This window comes from Engraulis encrasicolus, chromosome 18, assembly GCF_034702125.1.
Source record: "Engraulis encrasicolus isolate BLACKSEA-1 chromosome 18, IST_EnEncr_1.0, whole genome shotgun sequence".
NCBI classification, from domain to species: domain Eukaryota; kingdom Metazoa; phylum Chordata; class Actinopteri; order Clupeiformes; family Engraulidae; genus Engraulis; species Engraulis encrasicolus.
The window spans coordinates 2,254,776-2,272,275 of record NC_085874.1 but is presented as its reverse complement, the minus strand read 5'-3'; the positions used below and the strand labels follow the sequence as shown (position 1 = coordinate 2,272,275).

General features: G+C 48.7%; 1 protein-coding gene across 5 annotated transcripts in view; it reads right to left on the bottom strand.

Annotated features, from left to right (window-relative positions):
- The window catches only part of LOC134468876 (ryanodine receptor 3-like), a 204,102-nt gene that overhangs the window by 154,079 nt on the left and 32,523 nt on the right, over positions 1-17,500 (bottom strand). For 3 of the 5 annotated variants that reach the window (XM_063222788.1, XM_063222790.1, XM_063222791.1), the window contains exons 4-8: positions 16,189-16,209; positions 13,803-13,877; positions 13,215-13,293; positions 12,051-12,163; positions 6,618-6,717 (exon numbers count right to left, since the gene is read on the bottom strand). In XM_063222788.1, the coding sequence (XP_063078858.1) occupies positions 6,618-6,717; positions 12,051-12,163; positions 13,215-13,293; positions 13,803-13,877; positions 16,189-16,209 (388 nt within the window). The remainder of the gene's footprint in view (positions 1-6,617; positions 6,718-12,050; positions 12,164-13,214; positions 13,294-13,802; positions 13,878-16,188; positions 16,210-17,500) is intronic. The other 2 variants (XM_063222789.1, XM_063222792.1) reach the window with 1 other exon arrangement.

The following is a 17,500-nucleotide window of genomic DNA, read 5'->3' as shown; positions in this document are numbered from 1 at the left end:
TCTCGCCCTGCGGAGGATTTCTAGCTGCGCGTCTCGCAGGTGTTCACGCCTGACGGCGCCTCGGTATTGTTAGCATTGTGGCTAATGTGATGCTGCGTCTGCTCTGTTGTGGGTGCGTTCGCCTGTTAGCCTGTAGCGGTCGTTTGTGTTTTGTGTTTTGAAACGCCTTGAGTAGTTTTTCACGCTCGGTAACAGTCGTATTCTGGGTTTGTTTGGCCGTGGGTGATTTCGCCTTGGGCTACCCACGGACGCAGAGGCGTTTCCGCCGCTTCGGCTGGTACTGCTTTTCTGTTTATAACTTTCTTGTGTTTCACTACTGTTATCTTTCGACTGTTACGCGTTGTCTGTGTTGTGGACCGTCGGTGTTTTCGCCCCTCAGCTCCCGATTGCGATCAAGTTTTGCCCTTTTGGATGCTATCCGCGACTTCCTAGTGTCGCCTCCCTACTTTTGAAGAGTGAGATTTTCCTGGCCGAGGGTGTCTGCGCCTACACGCCAGTGACAGTTTCTGATTATTTCTCTCCGGGGGTGTTTCCGCCTCCGCTGCGGTTGTCAATACTTGAGGGTGTCCCCGCTCCGTTTTGGTTGATTATTGCTGTCCAGGGGTGTTTCCGCCTCCTCGACAGTTTGACTACTACTCCCTACCATATTTCCACTCATTCAGTGTCGTTTTTGTTATTGTACAAAAAGGGAACAATTACGCTTACAGGGACACTGTGCAGGACATGGTCAAAAAGGGTACTGCAACTATGCTGCTTATTGACATTGAGCTGCCTATTGCCAAATTTGGTCTGACATGGTAGTTTGCTACGTATTACACGACTATTCCCTAGTATGGTCCAAGTGGGCTCATTTTTTCAGCTTAAAATGGCTATTTTTGGAAATCCAACATGGGCCTGGAGAGGATCCCCCTTTTCGTGTATGCAGAGTGCAATTTTTCCAGTCATAATCAATACTTCGTATTTGATGGTGATGGTAAGTATTTGTGAAAAAGGTACCATTAGTGCATGGATGGCATAGCTTCTGGGAATAAAACGGCTACAAATCTCACACAGTGTCCCTTTACCGTGAGTCAAGACTGGACGTTCTATGTATTTCGGACCGGGGGTGTGTACGCCTCCACGGCAGTTTATGCTATTTTCCTGTGTTTTACTGCAGTCTCTGGCCGAGGGTGTTTCCGCCTCTGCGACGGTTTATACTGTTTTCCTGCAGTCTCTGTCTGAGGGTGTTTCTTCCTCCTACGGCAGTTTATTATCCTGCGTTTTCCGGCGGTCTCTGACCGAGGGTGTTCCGCCTCTACGGCAGTTGCTGGCTTTTTTGTCGTTTACTGAGGGTGGTTTCGCCCCTACATTAACCTTTCAAGTGCCTGTGGGTGTCTGCGCCCCTACGGCCGCTACTGTTGCCATTATGTTCCTTTATGTGGACTGTCGTGCCCCGCTCGACCCCGAGGACGGGCACGAGCACTGTCCTGACTGCCTTGGCCTCAACCACCTGCGACAGGGACTTACTGAACTGGCTTGTACGCACTGCATGTGTCTGAATGTGCCCACCCGGAGAGACAGGATTGCCCGGGTGGAGAGAGCGCGGCAGCCTGCCTGGCATGGCGGCCCTCAGGAGCGACGCACACACGTGCCTTCCCTCCAGGTTCCGGTGAAGGTCGCCAAGGTCGATATGGTCGCTCGGAGGATGGACAAGATGGCCTCCGAGCTGGAGGGACTCAAGGCCCTGCTCCAGCAGCGGCTTGAGGCTCCGACTACAACGGCGTCAGCCACCGCGGTGTCTGCTGCTGAGGCTGCACTTCCGGCGGTCCCGCCGGAGCTGTCCCCGATGGAGCCGGTCCATGATGAGGATGTCATCTCGACCAGAGCTTCGGAGAACCTGGCGGTTGTCGATGCATGGCACGGTCGGTCGGCCAGCACTGGTGGTGAAGGCGACGAGGACCCTGTCTCCGGCCGTAGCTCCACGAAGAGCTCTGTGTGAGCTCAAGGGTCGGTGGTGAGACCTGCCCTGAGGATGGCCCTGGCCCAGTTGGGGCTTGATGTCCCGGCGGCGGAGCCGGCCTCCAGGAGTGCGTTTTTCCAACTGCCCACCACCCCTGTGGATCTTATTGTGCCCCCGTCCGCCCCCTATATGGCCGAACTACAGCGTTGCTGGGCGGATCCTAGACGCTATGCGCACAGGACCTCTGACGACCGGGCGTTGGCCAGCATGCAAGGTGCCGCAGCACTTGGCCTTGATACCATGCCGGGGGTCGCCCCGGCGCTAGCCGCCATGGTCATCTCTCCAGAGGACGCTCTGAGGCCGGACGCCCGCTGCCCCCTGCCACAGTGCCGTGTCACGGACGACTACCTTTGCCGGGGATATGATGCGGCTGCGCGCACGACCCGCATTGGCGATTCGATGTCCCACGTCCTGCTGGCCTTGTCCCAGTCCCTCAAGACGGCTGGAGTTGGCCGGGCAATCCTCGACCTCTCGGATGCTACACTGCAGGCGTTCGCCTACATGACGCGTTAGCAGGGCGGGGCCATGTCCAACATGACCTTGGCACGGCGACAAGTTTGGCTGGCACAATCCCCACTGGCGGGGCCTAATAGGAGGACACTCCGCTCACTACCTGTGGTCCCGGGACACCTGTTTGGACCTGCTGCCCAGGACGCGCTGCAACGTGGTGTGCAAGTCACCCAGGCCAGGCAGCAATTTGCGAGCCTCCATCGGCTCTCCGCTCGAGGACGGGGACCTACCTCCGCTGGACGCCAGCCTCCCCGGAGACCTCCTCCTGCCCCACAGCCCCGTCGATCGCCACGTGACGGATTTCGTCAGCCGACGGCGGTCCAGCGATCCTCCTGGGGGAACTCGCCTAGCCCGCGCCCCCCTAGGGGTGGCGGTAGGCGGGGCCGGCGCCAGTGACTGCCCCCTCCCGGCGGTCGGTCGCTTCACCAGTCGCCAACTGGCACACTGGGAAGCGACGACATCTGACCCAAGGGTGTTGCCGTTGTCTCCCGGGGTGACCAGGGTCCGGGACAACATCACGGCCCTGGCCCTACGCCAGGAGGTCCAGACCCTCCTACTCAAGGGGGCGATAGAAGAACTCGGGCCGTCCTCACAAGACGGTGGGTGTTATTCCACTTCCTTTATTATCCCGAAGAAAGGGGGCGGGCTTCGCTCCATTCTAGACCTGCGGCCCCTCAACAGACATATCAAGACCTTGAGGTTCCTTATGCTGCGCACGGACGATGTGTTGTCCGGCGTCCTGGAGGGCGACTGGTTCACCTCCGTGGACCTGACCGTCGCATACTCGCACGTGCCCATTGCGCTTCGGCATCGACAGTTCCTGCGATTCGCCTCCGAGGGACGGGCCTATCGATTTAAAGTCCTGCCGTTCGGCATTTCCCTGGCGCCCAGGGTGTTCACCAGGGTTGTGGCAGCTGCGCTCGCCCCGCTTCAAAGCAGCGGGATGCGGGTATTTCCATACCGGAACGACTGGCTCCTCTGCTCAGAAACCAGGGAGCAGGCACTCCGGGATTCGGCCAGCCTGCTTGCCCACGTCGCGGCACTGGGCATCTCCGTGAACCTCAAGTAGAGCTCACTGACACCGGCGCAGGAGACTGTCTTCCTTGGCATCCGGTTGGACTCCCGGCGGATGACTGCACGCCCATCCGACCTACATGTCGATGCCATCATCCAAAGGGTGAGCCGATTCCGCAGAGGCACGTCCCACACACTTCACTCCTTTCAAGTGTTGCTTGGTATACTCACTGCGGCGTCCCGCATTGTCCCTCTAGGCCTACTCGTACTGAGGCCTCTGCAAGTGTGGGTGAACGCTCTAGGCTTGCACCCCCAGCACCACCGCCACGGGCGGATCAAAGTTTCCTCCGGCTGCATTCTCTGCCTTCGTCCGTGGAGGGGGCGCTCCCGCCTGACTCACGGGGTGCCCATGGGCCTCATTGTACACCGCAGAGAAGTATTGACCACAGACGCCTCTCTGGCCGGCTGGGGTGCAGTATGGCAGTACAGGACTGCTCGCGGCTTATGGAGCCCTCAACAACAACTGCTGCACATCAACGACCTCGGACTACTGGCGGTCATGATGGCCCTCAAGCATTTCCTACCCTGGCTTGCGGGGAGACATGTCTTGGTACGGTCAGACGATACATCGGTGGTGCACCACATCAACCTCCAAGGGGGACAACGTCCCGGTCCTCCCTGAGGCTGACGCAGCGGCTGCTTCCCTGGGCCTATCCGCATCTTCTGAGCCTGAGGGCGATGTACTTGCCCGGCGTTCTGAACTCTGCTGCCGATCTTCTGTCCCGGGGTCACCCTCCTCCTGGCGAATGGAGGCTACATCCGGAAGTGGTACAGGCCATGTGGCACAGGTACGGATTGGCGCAGGTGGACCTTTGGACCTGTGGTTCTCCCTCGGGCAGCCTGTGGGTCCACTGGGCCAGGACGCGCTAGCTCACGTGTGGCCGAGGACACTCCTTTTCACTTACCCGCCACTCCCTCTCAAACTACCCACCCTGGAGCGGATCAGGAGAGACGGCCACCGGACCCTCCTTGTGGCTCCCCGGTGGCCCGGGAGGCCTTGGTTTCCAGTGCTATACGGCATGCTGGACAGGGAGCCGTGGCGACTCCCCCGGCGGATGGACCTCCTCTCTCAACTGGACGGTCAGCTCTGGCATCCGAACCCGGCTTGCCTACGACTGTGGGTGTGGCCTCTCAGGGGCCCGACCCCATGCTAGCAGTGTGTGATCCGGCGGTTGCGCGTACCATCTCACACTCTCGCGCACCCTCTACCAATGCCTTGTACAGGAACAGGTGGAACCTGTTCGTTACGTGGTGCGACGAACGGGACTTGGAGCCGACGACTTGTAATGTACCAGCCATCCTTACATTTCTGCAGTCCCTCTTTGACAGAGGTCTTGCGCCTTCCACCATCAGGGTGTACACGCCGGTGATATCGGCTATGCGTTCCAAAGTGGAGGGCCTGACAGTGGGCTCACATGCGCTGGTCAAGCGCTTTCTGAAGGGGGCTCTACGGCTGAGGCCGCCGCGCCGGGCCCCGACGCCACCGTGGGATCTGCCCCTGGTACTGGAGGCATTACGCAGAGCGCCCTTCGAACCTCTCGAGGACGCTGAGCTCGAGTGGCTTTCTCTGAAGACGGCCTTCCTCCTGGCAGTGGCTTCGGCCAAGAGAGTAGGTGAGTTGCATGCCCTCTCGGTTAGTCGGGAATGTCTGCAGTGGGGCCCTGAGGACTCTTGGGTTACCCTATGGCCCAACCCCTCGTTTCTGCCTAAGGTTTGCCGACGTCTTATGTCAAAGTCCCTCTCAGACTGGTGGCCTTCGACTCTTCCACCCAGGTGGGTGACGACGAGCTGACTGATGCCCTGCTCTGCCCAGTACGGGCCTTGGAGGGCTATGTGAGAACGACTTCCGGGTCTCGGCAGTCCGATCGCCTGTTCGTCTGCCACTCGGAGTAGGCGGGATCAGGCATTATCCAAGCAGAGGTTGTCGACGTGGATCGTAGATGCCATTGCATATGCATACACGTCCAGTGGCCGGGCAGTGCCTCAAGGAGTTTGAGGTCATTCCACACGGAGTGTGACTACATCATGGGCGGCCCTGAGGGGAGTCCCGCTACCCGACGTCTGTGCTGCTGCATCTTGGACGTCAACATGTACGTTTGCCCGGTTCTACAGGATCAACGTGGCAACTCGCAACTCCCTGGCCACGGCGACGCTGCGGGGCTCTACATAAGCCTTCAGACTGGGTGCATTGGTCTTCCTCGTGACCATGTTGGTACTAGTCATCCAGTGCTGAAAGCACCGCCTGGCGGTCAGAAGGAACGAAATAGAACGAAGGTTATGTATATAACCACGGTTCTATGAGTTCCGGATGACCGCCAGGCCTTGGCTGTCACTCGGAATACTGACGAGAAGATTGCCAAGCGAGGACTTCCGGGGCACGCATGCCTTAAGTTCCGGAGTAGGGCGGAATGCGCATGCGCGTCACCCGGGTCACAAGTGACAATTTTGTTATTATCTCTCGACCTGCATGAGCATGCGATGGATCATTCAGTGCTGAAAGCACCGCCTGGCGGTCATCCGGAACTCATAGAACCGTGGTTATATACATAACCTTCGTTTTCTAGCAAACATTACAGAACACTGTATTCTAAGTCACTATTAGAGTGGCATGTTCAGGTCAGAATTGTTCATTTATTCTAGCTTTCACAATATGCATAGCACTGTTGTAGCCTCTAAATCAAGCTTTACTTGATTACTTACATAATACACTTATATTGACACCTGCGTCATACGCATGACATGAGTGTCATGACCCAGTCATGGACGAGTCATCAACACTATGTCAATGTCATAAATGTCTTATGGTCAGGAAAAGTTGACATTATTAGGGCTGTCTTTATCATAGTCGAATGACATGGACATAATGTTTATGGCATGTGCATGACTGGGTTCAGACACTGTTGTGACACTGTTATGTCATATCTATGACGCCAGCGTCAAGTGAAGTGTCACCAATAATACGTAATACTTACAACACTACAAGCACAGTAGCATGTTTGTGTCATGCAGGCTTAGCCAGACTGCTGTCACATACCTACTGCCACGTTGCTGCCTGAGCAGGTTGGCTGAACGTTCCACAGCGTCTGCATGAAGGAGGCATCCACTGCAACATTCCCGTTGGCCATTGACATATGCTGTGACATACAAAAACACACATGATTCATTAATAAGCCTTCAACAAAACCCCTAGGCATTGGCTGAGGCACCATACAGTTTTGACGGACACCCGGGTTCGATTCATCCAGTGGTCATTTCCCAACCCTACCCCATCTCTCTCTCCCAACCGTTTTCTGTCCACCTCTTATTAAAAGCAAAAAACAAAAAAAATCTTTTTAAAAACAATGTAATAGCAATCACAAAACCACCGTTTGGATGGGGCACACACTGAATATTCTGTAGTAGTTCTGTAAACGCTCTGATGCAACTTTACAGGGTGATACTGCCTTACGGAGTCAAGTGGCCAATGACATAATTACACTGCAACACACAACAGCCCTTTCATCGATTCATTTGACACCCTGAAGGCTCCGCATTGCCCACTGACATATGCTGTGAAAGGTTAAAAAAAACACAGAAGCATATAAAAAACCTCCACCCTGCAGCACATCACCACAGCTGCCTAGCTGGGGTGAGTGAGTCCGAGAACAAGTCTTGAGGTCGAATTTATTTGTTCGCCAACAGGGATATTAAGTTCTGGAGCAATTCTGGGCTGATATCGGCATTGCCCATTGACATATGGTGCATCACAACAAGTCACAACAATAGAAACGCATTCAGAATGTTTCAGCCGTCCCACAGCACCAGAGCAAATGCTGCCAACGGCCTACAGCCGACCCTGGTTCAGCAGCTCCGGGAAAGGTCCGTCTCCGAGTCTGCTGCCATCCGTGCAACTCATTACAGTTTCTCTGCATACACACCCAGAGTTAAAGGTCAGTGAAGGACAAAAAGGGGAATGCACAAAGAGAGAGTGAGAGAGAAAGGGTGGTGAGAGAGGAAGAGAAAGAAAGAAGGAGATAGAGAATGCGAGAGGGAGAGACCGATAGAGCGGAGAGACTACAGGGAAGGAGGAATAATTGCCAAGCCCATCAGCTCTTCCCCGTTGTCTGCAGGCGGCAGCTACAGTACAGCGTGTCTGAATTAAGAGGATCTGTGCAAACTAAGGGCTTCATAGAGAGAGAGAGAGAGAGAGAGAGAGAGAGAGAGAGAGAGAGAGAGAGAGAGAGAGAGAGAGAGAGAGAGAGAGAGAGCATGACTGCCTTTCACCCCAGCCTAGACGGACCGGCTCTTTATTCCGAAATCCACATTTTGTTCATGAAATAAGCTGCTTATCATGACACTCTCTTCCTCTCTCACACACTATCCAAGAAAAAAAAGAAATGCTTTATCACAGGACATGGCTGGCCAGAGAAAAGAAAATCTGGGCAAGGACAAGAGAAAAAGACGTTCATTCCTTGTTCTCTTCTGTAGGGCAAATGATTTATTCCTCTGGCCATGTAAGATTAAAGGTGCTCCTCTATTCTGAGGAGGTACAGTAGTTCTGCTTGTTGAAAGGTCTCAAGAAAAGCTCTACTTCCAGGAGGTGCTGGCTGAGGTGAAGTGCGACTTTTCAGATCGAGTCCAAAGTATTCAGTGCCAAATGTCACCAATTTGAAATGTTCTTATTGGCTTAATGTACAATTTCACATTTGAAGAGGGGGTCCTCCATGTTCAGGCAACATGATGAACTACGATACGTAATCAGGGGGATAGGAGATTCAATGACATAATAAACTGACACCAGCTGGGATTAGAGTACTACTGTCACTTCTAGGCCCAGGGAGGATTGAAGATGGTGAGTGTTATGTCAGTGGGTTACTACTTTAGAAAACCGCATTGAGGGAGATTTTGTACTTTTGATTTTTAACCCCTTCAGGCACTGCCCCTGTTATAAATTAGCTGTTACCAGAATGGCAATGACAAAGTTGTAATTAAAGGCCCTTTGCATTGTCATAGTGGTGTGGTACTATGGTAGTAACGTTTTTTTCCCACTGACTATTCTAACGTTCTAGTGTTGGAATGGTGAGTGTTAAGGGGCTACCGTACAGTACATAGAAGCAGAGACATTCCCTTATTATTCAGGTTTCACATGTATTTCTAATGTCCCCCCTGAAGGAGCATGGGGTGGGAAGAGTCACCTTTGTAGTGTCACCTACATCTTCATGCATAGTGCACCTGAGGTGCAATCAACGTTACACACAGAAGTGGAGTGATTCCCTTGCTATGCAGATCTCACTTTAATTACAAACATCACCCATTATTAGAGAATAAGGTAGGATGGTCCAGGAGTGGAGTCACCGTCACAGTCTTACATCAACTATGAGAAGCAGATACATCCCCTTCTTTGAAGGTTGCACTTTTTACGCTTCATCTCACCCATTAAGAAGCACAGGATGGGCAGAGCCACCTTTGTGCCAATGAGATCGACATACAGCAGTGTTTCCCAACCTTTTTTGTCTCATGTACCCCCCGAGCCTTTTTGTTGTGCCACGAGTACCCCCTAACTTGTGTTTTACATTACTTTTTCTATCCCAGTGTATTACATTACTTTTTCTATTCCAGTGTGACTATGCTCCATGCATTTGTTAAAATTACATTTTTCCAAGTACCCCCTTCAGTGTGCTCGCGTACCCCTAGTGGTACACGTACCCCTGGTTGGGAAACACTGCTGTAGAGTACGGTGCAGTCAAAATTAAGTACACAGAAGAAGAGTGACTCCCTTACTATGCAGGTCTCATTTAAATTGTAAACTTCACCCATTTTTAGAGGAGGCCTATAGGAAGGAGGGCTCAGGAAAAGAGTGACCGTCACAGTCCCAGCGGCCATCGCACGGCATGCTGTGACACTCCCCACGTCCCCAAGCCCCCCTCCATCTCCCTCTACCCCTGACAAGTCACTTAATTAAAGCCCCACCGTGGGATCCATGACTGGCCACAGACAGGCAAGCTCATGAGCTGCCAGTTTGTTCACCGAGCTCCACATCACATCGAACGCAGGGCTCCAGAGACGACGAAGAGGAAGAGGAAGAGGAAGACAGGCCCAGTAATGGGTTTTCTCTGGTAATCAGATTTTTATCCCAGATTAGCTAGTGAAGCACGCTCCCTACCTCACCCCTACCTCAGCCTCCACTACTGCCACTGTGGTTCCCTCTCTGATGGATCACACCAGCTGGATCACCTGAAGACTACACAGGAACGGGAATGGGAATACATCGGGGCAGCCATGCCCTAATGGTTATGGAGTTGGCCTTCCCATCTCCCTATCCATGGCTAAAGTGCCCTTGAGCTAACCTAAAACCTACATTGCTCCAGGGACAGTAACCAAGTAAAATAACTGTAAGTCACTTTGGGATAAAAATGTCAGCTAATTGTAATGTAATGTAATGAAAATAATGGTGTGGGGGTTGGGGAGAGACCGAAGGGTTGGGAGCAAGTGGCTGCTGGCAACTAAAGCCAGGCTCAAACTACACGACCAGCGATTATGTGTCCGATTTTGACGTCTGGGTGCACCACACACTAGAAGAGAATCGCAACTGTCAATCTTATCGCTGCTCGCAGCCACCGAGACAATGCCCGACGTTCTATTTCCAGTCGCAAATATCAAACAGTGTTGATTTCTACGACTTGCGATCGCCGACTCTTTGAGCTGCTAAAGTTCTATCTTAGAACGTCGCACACGATGAGGAAATCTTCCCCGACAATCGCTTGCGATGGTCCTGGGGGGTAACGTTCCAGCGATTGTCGCAAGGGGGGTTTTCAGCCAAGAAACGGGCCGATAGTCGCGTAGTTTGAGCCAGGCTTAAGTCTGTAAACTATGGGTCTATGATTTTCCCTTTCTACAATTCCCGCGTGCAAAAACCAACAACAACAACCAAACAAAATTTCTCTATTTTCTGTGTTCCTAAAACAGTCCAGTGTGGCAGGGTGTGACATCTCAATTGGAGCTGCTTGATGCAAGCAGTTGCCAGCCTGTCCCTAAGCCAGAGCTTAGGTAGGATCCTGAGAGGAACCATGGCAGGAAAGTAAATGAAGGGAATTGGGGATAAACAAGAGGAGGAGGGCCAAGAAACACTTTTGAAGGAAAAACACTTAGATGGCCAGCTTTGCATCATCTGTATGCAGTCGACAGTGTAAAGGGAATTCAAACCTTACCAAGACAAAAAGGGAGGGGTGGTACCTTAAACTTGTCTATGAGGTGAGTGTACTTAAACGTGCATCCACTGGTTAACTAAACCTTGATGAATAGCCAATGCTTAACAATATGACTAATGTGAAATGTCCATCTTTCAATGGACCAAAATATATTTTTTATATCACAAAATAGGGCACTATGTGAGAAGGTGCAACACATACACTGCACAGAGAGTGTCTTCACAGTCAAGCTCTACAGTGTCTTTACATCTGTGAATTACAGTAATATGGTGATGTGACTAGCCATACTACAGTATGTGTGATGTAACATTAAATACTGTGCCTGGTTTCTTATGGTCTCCTGGCCTGGGGCCTCGTGTACTAAGACTTCTGTAGATTTCCCACTGAATCTTTGCGTATGTGAAAATCTGAAATTATACTACTGTATATGCACCTAAAATGAAATAGGTTGTCATGATGATTCAAGTGGTAGCCCCGGCACATGAAGTCATGCACTTTTTCATGGTGTTCTCTTACTGCAGTTGGGATCGCCGGCGGGTATATTCACTATTTGATGAAAATACTGAACTACATCATAACAACATTGTATGACATTACCGAGAGCCTTAAGTAACAGACTAAGACATAGCCATTACAATTGTGGTGACAGTAGGGTCTGAGCTAAGGTCAATCTTAGTACATCTGAACATTTGCGTGAAATGTTGCTTGCGTAGCTTTTTTGTCCGTGAGCAAGCATTGTACGTGAGGTCCCTGGTCTCATATACTGACAGTCTCCGGGCCTGTTATGGTGTCAGCCTGAGTCCTCTGCTGCTCTCCAAACACCCCACTGTGCACGGTGTACTGTGGTTGAGTGCACTTTCCGCCCTCAGAGAGTAGGCAAAAATCGAGGGTGAAGTGTTACACTTAACGGAAATGACGGTTGCCGAGCACCAAAATCCAATTCATCGCAGAAAACACTGTCCATTGTGTTGACAATGTTTCGTCTGTCTTGTCTTATACACATGGCAATTGTCTTTCAAAATCAAAACTGTGGTCTTATTATGCAGAATCAGCAGTTGGACAGATCTGACATTTAATTACGTAATATGGTGGCTGCTGAGTGCGAAAAGTGTACACCAACTCCAAACCGAATCTGGGCACTTTCAGTGCACTGAATTCACTGACATTTTCAGCACTGAGTGCCCTATGCACTGAAATATAGTGACCAAAGTGCACAAGTGCGCCATTTGAGACACAGCATCAGTCTCCGGGCCTGTTCTAGTGCCAGCCTTAGTCCTTACCAGGTATCTCTCTGAGGCCACGCTGACCAGGATGAGGTCATCACCGATGCGGACCTTCTCACCCTCTGACCTCTGCTTGGACGCGGGGTGGATAGTCCACCAACACGCCTCTCCTGGAGGGATGAAGGGGACAAAATAAAACAGAACATTTTAGACAGCATAATTACCTTACAACTACTTACAATTACAATTACTCCCTATGCAGCAAAAAATGTGTATTTGTTAACCCTTAGTTAACACTTAGTTCTTCTGTTGTCATCTGTTATTGTTCCAGGATTTCTCAGAAGTAAACAAAAAAATGAAAATCCATCTCTATATATAATAAATCTACACTACATCAATATGTATGTTGTGCTTCTGTCTATGAAACTGCAGCTGAAATACTGCACCACCACTACTAGCAGCCCTAAAATCCACAAGCATCATTACCAGCATATCTCTCTCTCTCTCTCTCTCTCTCTCTCTCTCTCTCTCTCTCTCTGCTCAGTGGACCTTAAAAAAGATGATTGCTTTCATTAAGAGTCTGATGGCGAGCAGTGATTCATTTGACATTGACATGAGTAGAGTAATGACAAACTTAAACATATTTTTCCCCGACAGACATCTCATATTATGGCATATACAGTGCCATGGAGATTTTTCAAAAGAGCAGGGGGCGAGCACACCATGCGATGAAACTGAAATTGTTTTGGGGTGAGATCCTCCCCCCCTCCCTCCCCTTTCTCTTCCGTTTTTCCAGTCCACCTCTCCGCACAGCCTCTATTCTGGGAGGCACACAATGCGTAAAAATAGTACGATCTTTGTCGGGGTGACTTAGAATATCTTGTTAGAGGCGGGGTGGGGCGGCTGCATTCGACCCAGGCTTCTTGCTTGATGAATTGGCCCCCTTTTTTTACATTTTATGCGGCTCAAATGTCGTTCCTCCATTGCTCCTAGCAGGAAGTCCCCTCCATATTTTTTGGCAGCGTGTGTCGATTTCAAAGTAAGACTCTAGCTAATGGGATTGGTCTGACCTGGTTAAGATTTAATCACCATTTAATTGTGTGGACATGCACGCACACACGCACACGCACACGCACACGCACACGCACACGCACACGTACACACACACACTGACACACAGACACAGACAGACAGACAGACACAGATATAGATGTGCCATACCGATGGAGTCTTCCTGCAGGCCCACATCAAACGATAGCTTGTCGGTCTGGGACCTTGATGTCTTCAAACACGTTAAGTACTGTCAAGAGTGAAGACAGAAATGAGGACTTTCAGAAAGTAATATATGAACATTAATGGGGATGAAATGTGATCAATATAAGACTTAACAGGTCAATGTACTGCACAGTATGTCTTTTTCAGGGCCATGTCAATGACTTTTCAAAACTGAGTCAAGATATGTCAAAGAATCTCCTCGTGCATGAGTTCAGACCTAACCTGGTTCTCACGCAGACCCTCGTGCATTTCCACCCAACTTCGTCTGCGTGAGAACCAGGTTAGTTCAGACCACCCTTGCCATAAATCTGAACTACTATCGGACATCTACTGCATGCCAGTCAGTCAGTCAGTCAGTCAGTCAGTCAGTCAGTCAGTCAGTCAGTCAGTCAGTCAGTCAGTCAGTCAGTCAGTCAGTCAGTCAGTCAAACAGCTGGCTGGAATTGATAATGTGGTCAGAATGGGGTGCCCATCGCAGTGACAGGCTGGGTGAGGCTTGGTCACCACGCTTTAATAGGTGTCACACATGCTCACCATTCCGCTGAAGGAATGCCTCAGTAGGATGGCGTGGCCGTACAGCAGGGTTCGGTGTCCGCCCCCTTGCACCCCCTGTGGGTACAACAGCTCTTTAGTCAACGCAACGCATGCCGCTAAAACACCTCGCAAACCTCACTCCACGCACTGGAAAGATGTCAACAACGTATACAAGGGAGTGAGTGTAATGTAGTGTAGTGAAATGGGTGAGTACTACACAAAAAGAACAAGTTGAAGACGAATCAGACAATTTTGGAGGGAAAAGGTCAAGACGTTATACATGCAGTGATAGGTATAACATTGTATGTTAGAAAGACATGTTTTCCCGTTGCAGTGCTTTGAACGAGAAAGAAATTTTCACTAGGTGATACCACACATGAGGAAATGTCAACTCCAGCCTTGGTGCGAGATGAACCAACATTTCATAAAACTTTATTCTGAATATCACGAATACCCACCTTCCTTGTTACTCTCTGATAGCATTAAAAAGAAAAAAAATCTGTCAGGATTGCATCAGAAACACGGCTTGGGCCTTGGGCATAGTGTTTTAAGAACACGTAAGCTCTGCATTTCAATGTGGACATCCAGAACAACTGTGGAATCTTCATTACGGAGGGTGTAATTAGCCCGCTAGCTGTCCTTAATTGGCCTCACTGAAGTCTAAATACACAGATGGATTCTGCTGTGAACAAAAGTTGGTTTCCGATGATCGTCTTTTAGTGATTCCAGTTATATGGCTGCCTGCTAAGTCCTCATGAGATTCCTTTCCTTTAACTGGCCTAGAGGAAAGAGTTTGATCTACTCTAGAGAAAGAACAAACACCCTTCCATATACCTGCACCAGAATAAGGTTTGAGTTTGTGACTGATTTTGCTCTGAAGAAAAATCACCCAGCTCACCTCAGCTGTAACTAACCCCCCCATAACACCACACCCATTCCCCCCAATACCGCCAGCTGTTGCTGCAAAGCTGGGCTCCATATTTCATGGTGGCTGTCAACTTGACACCTCACCCCACATGAAGCTAGGGGCGTGACCTTTTGCTAGCATGCTAGCACAGCTAATAATGCAGGCTATAGGCCTACTGCCTCCTCCTAACATTCTGCAGAGTCTTACTATCTACAAGGCATGCGGGCTAAATGCTGAGCTCACAGCTCCCTCTTGCCTGCCAAACATAACTGCTCTGAGCTTCAGCATGATTGGGAAGTTTATGTTTTATGGGTGTTTATTCCGCTCTGCTAATAGTGGCATAGCATGATGTTTGGTAGTCTGTATCTGATTGACATCTTACGGTAGTGACAAACATTGACTCCCAACGTGACTAACTGGAGCTCTTCTGATACTACTACATAGATGACAAAGGCTTCTTGTGTGATATCATGGGAATGTCAGAACTAAAAATAAGACAGTTGACCAAAAGTTCTTCACTACAATGCTAGGGAAAAGAAAGAAACCCACTGAAGTAAATGTGACCAAAAAAAGTTACTGCGTAAAAGCATACTAATATGCAGCGACATAAAGCAGTGAGAAGAACAGTATGCTGCCTTCCGGAATCCCTCCACAAATTCCAGAACATTTCCTCATTAGTGCCCTTTGAAATTTCATGTTAGACATCCAACTGCGAAAAGAAGTAATTGCAAAGGTCAAGAATACGACACTGTCCAACACCTATAGCACATGTAGCCAATCTCTCCACGCCTGTAAAGAAGTAGTAAAATTGATCATAACACTGATAGACAAAGGAACTGGGTAATAGGGGGAAACATTGACAAACATCTTGCTCAACATGAATGAAGACATTTTACGTGTTAGCTCTTCAGACAGAGGTTAGCCACAACACAAAAGGCACAGTAAATAAACACCACAAAAAGAAAAACAAATACAGAAACCTGAAAAAAGCAAAGTCTGCTAAAGCAATAAGCACCTCTCTTTCACTTGAAAATGATTTTTACATCAATCACCAGTCATGCTTGTGACAGTATGTTTCCTTTGTGTAGAGTCACAAGGCCAGTGTTTTTTGTCCACAAGGTGTTTTCTGACTTTTTAAAAAGCCTGATACTTTTGGGAGGCCAATAACTTTTACCTTCCCAGTAGGGGGAGGTTGTCTTAATACATTACTTAGATGGATAGACTTAGACTTTTTTTAGCTAGCCTATACAGTCAGCTTTTGATTCAGAAAATCCATACAACATGACATTATTGACTGACTTGGCACAGAAGCACAATCCAGATGCTGTTGCTGAAAAGCCAAACCTTGAACGTTGGACTGATCAAGCGTCCACTTGGTGCCAAAACACATTTAGAGGTGAAAGATGAGGTTTTCTGTCCCTGTTCCACAAAGTTGAAGAACATTCATGCATTTCTACAAGAAGTGAAATATTAACATACCCATTTTTCATGACCAGCACTCTAGCGATGTTGAACAAAAATACAGATACATCATAAGTAAGAAAAATATGAACGTTAAGAGAACATTGCGGCAATGTTTATTATACTGCAATTACTGATCTACAATGCACAGCAATGAGTATACCCCTTTTGAAAAGTAACATTTTGAACTGAATTTCAAATTATTTCCAAAATGTGCTTATACTAAGTTTATAATACACTATCTGTAAAGCTTACCACAGAAATGCAATTAATGTAACTTAAATTAGATATTTTTCCATTTTGTGAAATTATGGTGGTCAAAAAGTGAGTGCAACCCAGACTGATGCCCAGTTTGTCTCTTCAAAACATTTACGTTCAAATGAGTTCAGATCATGTGTCATACTTCAACTAGTATGAGTTGTATGTGCCGGTACATGTGTGTATGTATGTGTACCTGTATGTTTGAGGATATTTATGTGTATTCTATGTACATGGTGTCTACATGTATGTAATTGTATATGAGATTAATGAAATGTGAATCACAAAGATCTGACAAATGCTGAACCTGATGGAACTGACATGTCTGATGTGAAATAATATCCCTACGGAACAGTAAGTACTCTAATCTAATGTAATCTAGCCAACTGCTTGATAGAAAACTGTGTAACGAGTCCTTCAACTGACACTGACTGAATGGTTGACCTGTAAATAACTACAATGTAGCTCTCCTCTGAGACTTCCATTGGGGTGTTCTCATTTCTTCACCATTCTAATTTGCGGAAGAAATATCTAGGCCTAATATAAGTCATATTATAAACTATACTTTTATGTTGTTCAGATAATGTATTAAAGTAGTCTATATTGGGAGATATATTTTGTGTTTATTGAGATATTGTTCAAAATGTTACTTTTCAAAAGGGGTGTAGGCTACTCATTATTGCTGTGCACAGTATACAGTACCACACCTGTTTCCAGTCAAATAAAAGTACAATTGGTGGTCAAAATGTAGTCGTACAAAGTGAAATGTTTTTTAACATTACACTACAAAATAATGTGCTTGGAGTATAAACACAGAGTTTTGAACAATGCCATTTGCAGAGGTGTCAAAAGTAAACGTTTTTTTTTAAAGAAAAACTGTTTCCTTCCAACACAGGTAACTTATCTGAATAACCAGTGGACCTGTGTACTTGTCTTGGGATCGGCTGACTCTGCACTGGTTGGATCAAGTTTGTTAGCACTTGTTAGCTTTTGAGCGTTTTTCATTAACAACACAGTCTATCTATCTCATTACGTACAATGGAGTAAATAGTGTAACAACTATGTAATATCA